Source organism: Schistocerca serialis, chromosome 1 (genome assembly GCF_023864345.2).
Source record: "Schistocerca serialis cubense isolate TAMUIC-IGC-003099 chromosome 1, iqSchSeri2.2, whole genome shotgun sequence".
NCBI classification, from domain to species: Eukaryota; Metazoa; Arthropoda; class Insecta; order Orthoptera; family Acrididae; genus Schistocerca; species Schistocerca serialis.
In genome coordinates, this window is record NC_064638.1 from 120,809,996 (window position 1) to 120,822,670 (window position 12,675).

The following is a 12,675-nucleotide window of genomic DNA, read 5'->3' on the forward strand; positions in this document are numbered from 1 at the left end:
CTTGGGAGGAAATGCAGGTTAGAAATAAGATGATTCACTAAATTATAAATAAGACAGAAATTTCATTTTTAAAGTAGGGCCTACATTTAAAACTTATATCTGGTCAACACAAAATCCAATCTATAATGAAGATATACTGAGAGTTTTTGAATGGCACGTGGAATTGAGAAAGCAATATGAAAGACAGTTTCCCATAAAGTGACAAAGTAATGTTGGTTGAGAATGGACATAACAGTGGAATTCTAACATTCCTGCTCTGAAGCTACAGCATCTCTTAATGGATTACTGCAAAATACAGACAGTGAATTACAAGATACACTCCCACTGACCAAAACCAAATATAATGCAAGAAATTTCATTACAGCAGAAAATGAGCGTTGTATTTACAAGTGAAGGGAAAATTCTGGCCATTGTGAACATTTCTGGCAGAACTGGACTCAAGCTGCAGCAAAAATAACCAATTGGATGCTACTGTTTAGTTTTTTACTATACTGAGGGTACAATTAATAAGGCCACTCATGGAATGAGAGATATCAGATTATTTATACTGTATTTGGATTGCCAATAAATGAGCGCTGCTGTGAAAATCCGGTTCATAATACACTATTGTTCAGCAGTGAAGTAATTTTTATGTCGAGGCTGCACAGGTAATTTGCTTTCTACACAATACATACGTACCTAGGAGGCAAAGCATTTTTATGAACGACGCTCGTTCCCATTCCGACGGAAGTTCGGAGCGCCTGTACTATGTCAGGGCAAAGTGAATTGACATCACTAACTTTTAACACGATACCCCAACAAAGCAAAATTCTGGTGCAATAATGTGAACTACGTTTCTGAACTAACAATTCTATGGAAATTAAACGGAATAAACTGTAATATATAAAGAAGCAGTGTGCAATACTTCAGTATTGTCTATATCTATATAATCTAAAGGAAAGTGAAATCCGTGACAGGGCGATGACGGTAAACATTCCGTCTAGCATCCGTTTTAGCAATTAACTTTGTATTTTGCCCATTAATTCGGCGGTTAAGTTTCTTAATTATCAGAAATTTTCTTCACGAGTTTGTTTCTTTTCGTATAAAGTCTGTCAATGGATAAATCTAGTAGTATGCTAGAAGGAAAAATGTTAGTTGCACAAATTACTGTGAAAAATGATTTATCAGAAACTAGTAGCAAAATCTGTTCTCAAATATTCCCTAGTTCTTCTTGCTAAATAATAGAAAACTTAAACTAAATTGTAATCTGTATGCAGTACAATGTTATGAATCTTAATAACAGATCAAATTTTACCTGTGATCATGATAGCACGGCTAATTTGTGTAATACTTTTCCGCAAGTACACTCGAGTACTGCGACTAGATTCATATGTCACGAACGAATTGCCAAAATTTTCAACTTCACCACTTATCTTACTACGGCAAGCGCAAAATAGTTTTCCGAATCGTATAGGTGTAAATACTTACAGAGTCTGTACAGCACGCGAGTTCGTCAGCCAATCAGGGAACGATATTCCGCTGGCAGAGTGTATCAAGAAACAAAATTGCTTGGGCGCCGGTTTAAACAGCGATGTATCATGTTCGCATTATTTGATGTTTTTTGCCGTCGGCATTTGCATAACAAATCACTAACAAGACCAACATTTCAACTCTTATAGAAAATATCGCGTGAAGTTAGCGTCCTCCACTGTAACAGGTGTGTAGTGTAGCCACAAACGGTTCAGAAAATAATTAACCTCAAATGCCTCCCAAGTAGTTGAGCTAATTAACTTGTTAGACTAACACCCGTATGATACTGATTTATAGAAGTACTGCAATGAGGCATCCAACAAAAGGTAATACAGAGCCCAAATTGCTTCTAAATAAATTCTCTAGCTCTGTTTGCGGTGACACTTCATCAAACTTCCATTTTGACGAGTGCTCTCACACACAGCCTCATATGACAGATTATTAGCTTATTTGCCTCATAAATGTCGTTGACCATCCTCTTCGTTCACCTTTTAGTATATTCTTATCAATTATTTCAAGAGAAGCGCATTAATCGACGCTAGACGGTTTGATCTTGTGTCGTACTTCATCTCTGGAAATCTAATGTAATTTGTCAGTTGGTGATCTTTGCTCAGTTTGACACTGCTGCTTTTTTTATACCGTAAGGTAGTACGAGCTACGAAGTAGTTAAGTACTGTTGCGGGGTACATGAGTGTTGGCACGTTATATGGCAGAGTCAGTAGATAATTATTGTTGTCCACCTTGGAACTTTTCGTGGATCGTTCAGAATGAATTAGCTGGAATGGCATGGCCACAGACCGCTGCGAATATTCGTTTCTTGATTAATGAGGGAATAAAACACATTGTAACACTATCTCCAGAGAAGAAACCTCCTGTTCACGCATTTCCAGACATCGCGTGGACAGAAATTCCCATAAAAGAATTTCGATCGCCATCGATAACCCAGATTAAAAAGTTTATAAAAATTTGCGAATTTGCCTTAAAAAAGAGTGAGGTCAGTTTCATTTAGGTTAGGTCAATTTATGGTGTGTTGCGAGGCTACTACGCACTTTTTTAATTATAATTTATTTACTGTGAGCTAGTAATTAATAGCTGTCCGTTGTCACAATTTTTAATTGTGGGTCGCGGCCTTGGGAATTTTGTCAGAAGGTTAACGCACTTTTTAATCTTTATCACAGCCTTTAGTTTAATGTTTATATTGGCCTTGGATTATTACGTATGCTAATCCTACGTTCAAAATTGCACATTTTAGCATTTGGTGCACAAGCAAGAACTGTCCACAATTTTGTTTTGCCTTCAGTATTTCGTCCCCAACCTACCATGACACAGTGGAGCTGAGACCTCTATGATTTTGCGTCGCTGTCAACATTCCTGTACTATTGGCAGTTGCTTGCACACCTACTTCTTTGTGTTTTGGTAGGAATTAATATCCTCAAGCTAGTTTCGCGACCTATCAGCTGCCTTGTCCAGAATAATCTTTCTTCATCAAAGCCTTATGTACTATGGAATCGTCTGTCATCGTTCATGTTCACAAATTGTTGCTTTTAAGGGCTATTAATAGAGTGCAATAACCACTTTTACACTGCTTAATATTTGTGTTTATAGTTTCATAAAATTAAACTGCTTTGTTTTGATGGCATTGCAAGACATGTACGACACCATATTGTAAAAACTAAATGTGTATGCATTGGAATGCCTAAGATCACTCTTCTCTTTTTCAGCCAGTAGGTGTCCACTGCCGAATGGGACGAGGAAGAACAGGTGTAATGGCAGCATGTTATCTTGTGAGGTTTCATGATGTATCACCAGAGAGAGCAATAACAAATGTTAGACTCATGCGACCTGGGTCTGTAGAAACATATGAACAAGAAAAAGCTGTTATTGCATACACTGATTATCTTCGCAGCAGTAATGAGCTAGCAAATCTGTAAGCCCCCAGTTAAAGGTATTCTTTGTAAGTTTCTGCAAATTGCCACTCATTGTATTATTTATGCTTGATATCATTTGCTTTATTTCGAATTTGTCATATATAATATTTCTGCTGGAAGAGCTTCATATTAAGCACACGTATTGCACCGTCCAAATTATGAATGAGTATAAAGCGTATTCTTGCAAGTTATCTGTGATGCTCTGTACGAAGCCAATGCACTTTACAATCTGCAAAATTCTACATAGTGTTTGACGACTCCATAGTTCTGAATTAGTACATGTGGAACAACTTCAAGCTAGTATTTTGTGTGTTTGGCCACTGCCAACCTTAACAATCTCCGGGATACCGCACAATAGCAGCAGTTGCCCAACCATTACCATGTTGAGCTGTATCTTTCTGCTCTCATGTAAAATTCTGAACGCATCTGCAAAACATGAATGGCCCAAGGTGTACAACACGTTATATGCAGTACAGTGACACTGGCATTGTTGAATGGCTCTCTATACTGTCTTCAACTCATTTTTTGCTAAGATAGGTGATGAAGCAATTTCCAGTCCATTATGGTTGCGGGTACGACAGAGTTCACTGTCTGCAGGAAGAATAGATGCTCAGTATGAAGCACTACACATAACTATAGTAGCTTCATTTTATGGAAGATGAGGGGCATGCAGTTAGAGTAACTTTACAGGGAGGTGTGATTCAGCACATTTTGGATTAAATTTTTTTCCTGTGAAACAAGATATTTTACTTTTTTGTAATTACCACTATTGGCTGTAGTATGTCGGGCAAGTTGTAAATTTTTATCGCAATTCCTTGTAATAAACAAAAATTGAATTTTAGATTTGAGTTGAAGAATATATATATATATTTTTTTAATTCAACCTAACCATGCAGGACTTTTCAATAGAGAATGGAGTAACAACAGTGCTTCTTATAAGTCAATAACACATATTCTATTGGTGCCATTAATATATCTAAGGATACAAATTCAGCAAAATTACACACGCACGGCCATATTCATTTTACAAATTACAGACACAAAGTCCAAAAAGAAGTAAGTAAATAAAAAAAAATAGAATGGGCCACATTCGTTTTATTTTGTAATTTTTGTTTTCTTGATGTTGTACTTACCCTTCAAATAGGACTTAATTGTTCTTCCCTGCAAACTCCACAGATTCAAAATCTTATTTTTAATCTTCAAATCACATAAAATAAGGGAGAGGCAACCACTTACCTCACCACTAGTGTGTTTGTATGGTTGGGCCTCTGTGTGATTGTGAATGTGTGTACTCTTACTAGAAAAAGAGCAAGAGATTGAAAGCTATTGTTAACAGTTTCCTGTGATGTGTTTATGTGTGTCGCACACCAATCCTCTACAGGTAAGTGATTGCCTCTACCTTATTTTACATATTTTCCCATCCAAGAATTTACATTATTTTTAATCCCCACATTTTCTCTGTTCTGTAATTCTTTTAAAATACCTTCACTATCAAATGTTTCATCCACTATTTTCCTTGTAACCTTGCAATTAATTTTTTGCTTATTTTTCCAATTTCATTTTCTTTACATCCATTCTTCATTTTTTCCAGTCTTTTCAAGTTTTACTGCTCAGTTCATTCAGCTTTCTAGTTAATATCAATGATTTCTGTCATTCTTTTTTTTTTTTTCTTCCCCCCAATTTTACCTTTTACTGTGGGCATTGGAAAAGGCCAGATATCTTCATCTACAGGTGTTCTTCACTTTTGCTTGCTTACAGTTCTTGTGTTTTCTGTTGTAGGCATAGGACTACACCTCAAAACAGGTGTATTTTCTTTGTTCATGCTAGCTATGATCATGTTCACTTGTAGGGTTCACCTCAGCATGTAGAGAACTAACTACTTGTCTTCCTGGAAAATTTAGAGAGCATGGAAGAGATACATCCTGTGCCTATGTGAGCACCACAGAACTACAGGGTTACGGAGGTTAAATATAAAAGATTACAATCTGTCATCTTAAATCCATGTAGAACTAATGTGGGAAAAGGAGGATTTGTTGGATTTATGAAGACAGAACCCAGATTCAAAAACATTGAAACAATTAGTTTTTTTAGCCATCAGCATGTTGTGTACTTGTGAATTAATATTGAAAAATAGTTCACTTTTAATTGTCACTGTATACAGTTCGGTACTTGGAAATTTTGTGAGGAATATGGACTCCCTACTATGTTATCTGACCAGACAGCAACAAGCAGTAAATAGTCTGTGGTGATTTCAGTGTAGATTTTCTAAAGGATTTTAATAGGAAAGATGATCTGGAAACATTATTTGTACCCACAATTCGATCTCAATAATTATCTTTCCAACACGTGTTAATGAAAGAGAGTAGGATACTTTCTGTGATGAAGCTCAAAACAAGATAGTAGCTTTATATGCAGTAGCAAATGCTGTCTCTGATCATGAAGCTCAGTTAGGATAAAAGAGAAAGTGCCTTACAGTATCAATACCACTCAGTGGAAGTCAGTCAGAAAATTAATTATTCCAGGACAAACATTTCTAAGAATAAGTCACAAGAGATGACTTGGGATGAAATTTATAATGAATCGAAGACATAATATATTCCTTGATAAATTCATGTCATTACATGGAAATAGTTTCCCACATAAGGTAATCAGAAATACATTAAACAGCCATGTATCACTAGGAGGATTAAAGTACCTTGTGAAAGGATAAGAGAATTGTATCTGTTGGCACAGAGAAGCAAAGATCTGCGTTAGTTACATACCATAAAAAATACCAAGAAATACTAAGAAAACTTATTAAAATGAAGGAATATGCACATTCTGACAGAAATCAATAATTACAACAGACTTAAGGTTATATGGAACAGTAAAATGAGAGACAGGACAAGAAGCCACAGAACAGGATAGCACCACTATTAATGTAAATGAAGGGGCTGTAAATTGCCAGTCACAGGCAGCAGATATGTTTAATAATCATTTCTGACATGTAGTAGAAATTATACTGACAAACAATCTGAAAGAAAAGTCAAAAGAGTATGTTGAGTAAGCAACTTGACATTAAATTTTAATCATACTTCCCCTTGTGAAATTAAGTAAATTATATATCCTCTCAAAAATAAAAGTGTATCTTAATTTGATGGGGTTTCCAACAGAGTACTAAAGGCTTGTCCCCATGTAATATGCACTGTCATTTCTGAAATATGTAATGCATCACTAACTCGGGACATTTTTCCAGAGAAATTGAAATATGATGTTTTTAAACTCCTCTATAAGAAAGGTGATGGGAAAGATGTTAATAACTGCCAAACCATTTCACTGCTGACATAATTTTCCAAAATTTTTGAGATGGTTATATATCCCCACCTGAGCAACAGTATCATCCCCAGTAAATCACAGTTTGGATTTCAGAGGAGTTGCTCAACTGGGAATGCCATTTATGCATTCGCTCACCTGACTGAATTACTATAGTCTCAAAGATAAACTGAGTTTTATGGAATTGATGGTATAGCAGACAATGGATAATGTCATATCTACCTAAAAGAATGCAGGAAGTTATACTTAATTCAATGGGATAATGTTTCCAGTCTTGGTAGCAGCACTGAATGGCTTCAACCAATATGACCTTGAGGACCTCATTCACATTCTTTTGACATCCTTTTAAAATATTTTTCAATTTCGGGAAAAGAAAAAAAATCTCAAGGACTCAAGTTAGGTGAATAGGGGGGCTGTGGAACAACTGAGGTCAAAAATTCTGTGAAAGAAGTGGCCGTGTGACATGCAGTGTTGTCATGATGCAGCATCCACTTGACTGCAAAGTCCATTCTCACTTGATTCCTCCTTTTCCTGAGTATACCAGCAGTATAAAACCAAAAAAAGTAGACAAATCGGGAATAATTGCTACATAAGGTTTTATTATTTTAATTGCTTCATTTGTGGTCCAATATGACTGTCCTAGCCGTTAACTGCTGTGGACATTGACAGGACCACAGTTACTATGAAGGGGACTCTCAGACTGTCTCTTTATTTTTTATGTACAAAACCAGTGTTTTGCTGATTTTTTTTTCATAACTTCCTAGCGGTCATTTCACTTCTTTGAAGTAGGTTTTTAAACAGTGCAGGCTTTAAAACATTTAGGCCCAAAAAAAAGCAGCAAAATTTGCTATTATTTTTAATTTCTGAGTTCTGATAGTTAGCTGTCTCCTCACTAACAGATTATCATCAGAGAGACAATATTACAGATTCGCAAATACACTTCACTGATAAGAAATTGCATGCAAAGTTGCCTTTAAGTTTACTGCTCATTTTTTAAATGTAGAGTGACAGTTGGGATCCATGATACAATAAAGGGAGGAACTTGGCCATGTTTTTCTTTCAAAAGAACACGTACAAACTACTCATGCAGTCTTATGAGTCTCTGAATCATATTTCAATCACTTTCAACCTGCATGTATTTCATGCAGATCTTAGTAGAACACTCCAAACAATGTCTCATCTGGCAACTAGATGAATAACCTGCACATCTGTGGTTGAGACAGTCCACACCACCTTTGTTGTATTATAAAACAGGATGACCTCAGGTTTCCTGATTCAGGATCATTGTTTACTCCATGCTGCATAGAAGAGATTAGTATTGCAGCTTTGGAATTCTTGGGCACAAAGGAAACCAGTGTCATGTCTTCTGTAAAACCACAAACAGTTGTCTTCATGTCTCATTTCTTATTTGGCAGAAACTGCTGTGGCATATCCTTTTTGTTTCTTTTCAGTGTACCAACTTATGTGAGGCCTTTTTTCGAAAGTTCATTGGATAGTTCTAGTGAGAGTATCAGTTGTCACCTGTACTATTTCTCCATGTGTTTTCAATAGGTTTCACCAATTGAAGAGTCCGTAGCTCATGGTCTAGTGGCTAGCATTGCTATCTCTGGTTCAAGGGGTCCTGGGTTTGATTCCCAGCTGGGCTGGGGATTTTCTCTGCCCAGGGACTGGCTGTTTGTGTTGTCCTCTTCATTTCACCACCATCATCATCATTCATGACAAAGGCTCAATTGGACTGAAAAAAAATTGGACAGTGTAAAAATTGAGATTTCGTACGGACGCTGATGACCGAGTAGTTGAACGCCCCACAACCCTAATATCATCACTACCACCAATCGAAGAACAGCCTATGTGGGAATACTGTGACCTTCCTCATAGTTTGAAAAGGAGTGACTATCACTGCCTTTTCCTGAATAAATGTGTGCATTATCCAAGTAATTTGTATGAGCATCAATCAAGCACTGAATTTTCAAGCTGTATTTTGCTGGTTTGTTTGTCATATACATTTGAAACCTTCTGTGGAAATGTACAAGCGTTTCTTCAACACACACTGTTGCACCTACAGAGTAGCAAAGTTGACTGTTTTCGATGAAACGCAGAAAGATTTGTGAAACTGCTGCTCACTCATGTACTTTTTTTTTCTCTCCTCCCGAGCATCTAAGGTGTCAAATTGTAAGGTAGATAATAAAAACAGAAATCTTTCTTTACTAACAGTGCATCTGAAAACAACTTCTCTGCCAGCTCCATCAGTTGCAAATAACCTGTTAACTGATTTGTTCCCTGATTTGAAAATGGCTGAATACACTAATAGACCAATTAGTGCCTTCAATTCAATGACATCAACATCTTTAGATAGGACAAGTGATCATTTGCATAGATATTTTCAGATTTGTCCATGTAATGATTTTGTCTACAATATCTTGGGTAAAGAACAGTTTCCATACTGTACCTCCAAAACAGGAGGGTTTTCTCCGAAACATTTTGCTGTCTGTTGCAGTCCAGGAAGCTGCAAGATGATGTTGTGTTGCCTTGTTCTTACGTTAGCTGGCGGGTGTTGTTTTCTCCAGTAAAAACATCTGTTCTTGTCGAAGTAGTAATCTTCTCCGTTGTCATCAGCTATCACATCTTCATCACTTTCAATTTCCTGCTCTAAATTAGTGTTGTGATCACTAAATATCTCAAAATCAAAGTCATTATCACTGCCATCAAAGTCTTCACCTGAGGATTCACTGAGATGCTCTTGAACATCCACATCTGTCTTACGTAAAACATGTTGCATAGAAAGTCCAGCTCCTCCCGCTGTGGAGAAACGGTAGCATTCAACAGAATGATGACACATAAACACTATGGTTCTTCTGTAAGATTTCTCAAGGGCCATAAATAACAAACAAAGAGCAGCAACACTGCAGGAGTTCTGGCACATGTAGCTTGCCATCCAATAGGAAGGTACACAGAAGATTCCAGTTCGCTTCGCAGGGATGTGTGAAATATAGGCAAAAAAATCATAGCAGCCTGAGAGATGGTCCTTAGTAGTTAAGAGCTAGATTCCTCGCCCCCCCCCCCCCCCTCTCACTGGCAATGTTGTGCTTAAATGGTGGCTGGTAAAAATAAAATGTGCCAGCAAAAGGGAAATTTTTGCGGTTTTTCGGTTACACCTTATTAAAGATTCACAATATCGAAAACATTGTCCTGTCAAAAGTTGTAGGGCCTTAAATTCTGCATTAAACGAGACCAGATGCATATTTTTTGGACTGCCCATTCCCTTACTAATGCTCATCAGAGTTGGACAAATTTCACATATTTATGAAAAATTCTCATTTCAACTTCTGTTTTCTTCATAATGTCATCTAAACTAGCCCATGTGTGAATAAAGTGGTCCATAAAAAAGTTTTAGAGGAATAAATTTAGCATTTATGAAACCAAAAGTGAATGTCTTGTAGCACCTGTTTCCATACATCTCTTTAAAGTGAACCATTTCTCATCATCAGTGAAGACTGTTTGTACTGAAGTACTTTAATAAGCATTACTTACACTGTATTAAACATAGTACTGTAGCACTCCACTATTCCAGTCTTTTACTTAGGAGATATAGTACTACAATAAAATATTAAAATTGTAGAATACATAAAAAGACAATACTGAAAAACGTTTTCCTGTAGAAATGATGAGATCCATTCAGCTGATATGAAGATGGAAGCAGGATAAGAAACACAGTTCTAGAAATGAATTAGTGATGTTATATTTCGTAATAACAAAAATTGTAGTTAAAGATATGAAGATGAAAAAGGGAAAAAGTTGATAGGTACACAAATTTCACAGGTGCTGATGTTTGACTGTCATTGGGCCACTCAGCTGCTCAAAGTCAGTAATTTTCGATTTGGGGTCCATCGCTGCCTCAGTCGGCTTCTCAAAGTCTGAAATTTTTCTCACCCAATATTATACAGTCCAGGTCTTCATCAACATCGGGTTTGTCAATTTCATCTAGTTGAAAGGAGCTAGCACGGGAATTCTCCTTGCAGTTAGCACACATTAGTCAGCACTTAATCCCAACCTTCTGACACCCACAACCACCTGCACACCCTTTGTTGCAATTGCAGAGAATTGTGGAGACAACAGACTGTGGTGCTGGATCCTTGGAGGTACCAATGGGGTCAAGACCAAACTTTGAAGCCTGCCATCCTCAGAGTAGCGGACCCATTTGGTGTCCTAACCACATTTGTAGTTGTCTACATCTGCATCTATATCTATACTCTCAAAACCACTGTGAGGTGCATGGCAGAGGGTACATCCCATTGCATCAGTTATTAGGATTTCTTCTAGTTCCATTCACGTATGGACCAATTGAAAAATGATTGTGTGAATGCCTCTGTGCATGCAGTAATTATTCTAATCTTATCCTCACAGTGCCTATGTGAGCAATATGTAGGGAGTTGTAGTATATTTTGAGTCATCATTTAAAGCCAGTACTTGCAACTTTGTTAATAGACTTCCTTGGGATAGTTTATGTCTATCTTCAAGATCTGACAGTTCATTTCTTCAGTATCACTCTCTCACAGATCTAACAAACCAGTGACCATTTGTGCTGCCCTTTTCTGTGTACATTCAGTATCCTCTGTTAGTCATATTTTGTACAAATCCCACAAACTTGAGCAAGATTTTAGAACTGGTTGCTCCAGTGATTTGTAAGCATTCTCCTTGGTAGACTGTTTGCACTTCCCAAGTGTTCTACCAATAAATCAAAATCTCTACCACCTGCTTTGCACACAACTGGGCCTATGTGATTATTCCACTTAATATCACTACAAAGTGCTACACCCAGTATTTGTATGAGTTGGCCAATTCCAACAGTGACTCATTGATATTATAGGATACTAAATTTTTTTCATTTTGTAAAGTGTAAAATTTTAAATTTCTGAACATTTAAAGCAATTTGCCTAGTCTAGTACCACTTTGAAATCTTGTCATGATCTGACTGAATATTTATGCAGCTTCTTTTAGATAATACTTCATCATAGATAACTGCATAATATGCAAAAACTCTGAGGTTGCTATTAATATTGTTTGCAAGGTCATTAATTTATAGCATGAACAGCAAGGGTCCTAACACACTTCGCTGGGGAATACCTTAAGTTGCTTGTGCATCTAACAATGACTGTCCTTCTAAGGTAACATGCTGTGTCCTCCCTACCAAAAAGTCCTCAGTCCAGTCACAAATTTCACTTGCTACCCCATATGATTATACTTTTGACAATAAACATGGGTGTGGTACTGAGTCAAATGCTTTTTGAAAATCAAGAAATGCTTCATCTATCTGACTGCCTTTATCCAAAGCTTTCAGTATGTCATGTGAGCAAAGTGTAACTAGGATTTCACATGGATGATGTTTTCCGAACATATGCATATTGGCACTGAGGAGATCATTCTTTTCAAGATACCTAATCATGTTTTAGCTCAGAATATGTTTTAAGATTTTACAACAAATGGATGTCAAGGATACTGGTCGGTAGTTTTGTGGATCACTTTTACTACTGTTCTTGTAGACGGGTGTGACCTGTGCCTTTTTTCCAAGAAGTGACCTCTTTTTGTTCGAGGGATCTGGGACAGATTGTAGTTAGAAGAGGGGCTAACTTAGCCACAAATTCAGTATAGAATCTGAATGGGATTCCATCAGGCCTTGTAGCTTTTTTCAGTTTTAAGAATTTCAGCTTTCCCAATATCACTGATATTAATAATTATCTCATTTATCTTTTCAGTTGTATGAGGATTAAATTGGGGTAATTCCCTTGGATTTTTCTTTGTAAATGAACATCTGAAAATGAAGTTAAGCATTTCAGCTCTTGGTTTGCTGCCCAAAGTTTCAGTTCCTGTCTCTTTTGCTAAGGATGGGACACTAATTTTGGTGCCAGCACCAGCCTTTACAATGAGT

General features: G+C 36.9%; 1 protein-coding gene across 1 annotated transcript in view; it reads left to right on the plus strand.

Moving 5' to 3' along the window:
- The first annotated feature begins 2,160 nt into the window (after positions 1–2,160).
- The window catches only part of LOC126463802 (dual specificity protein phosphatase 23-like), a 115,569-nt gene continuing 105,054 nt past the window's right edge, over positions 2,161–12,675 (plus strand). Inside the window, exons 1-2 of the mRNA XM_050096189.1 lie at positions 2,161–2,503; positions 3,231–3,436. Of these exons, the coding sequence (XP_049952146.1) occupies positions 2,216–2,503; positions 3,231–3,436 (494 nt within the window). The 5' untranslated portion in view covers positions 2,161–2,215. The remainder of the gene's footprint in view (positions 2,504–3,230; positions 3,437–12,675) is intronic.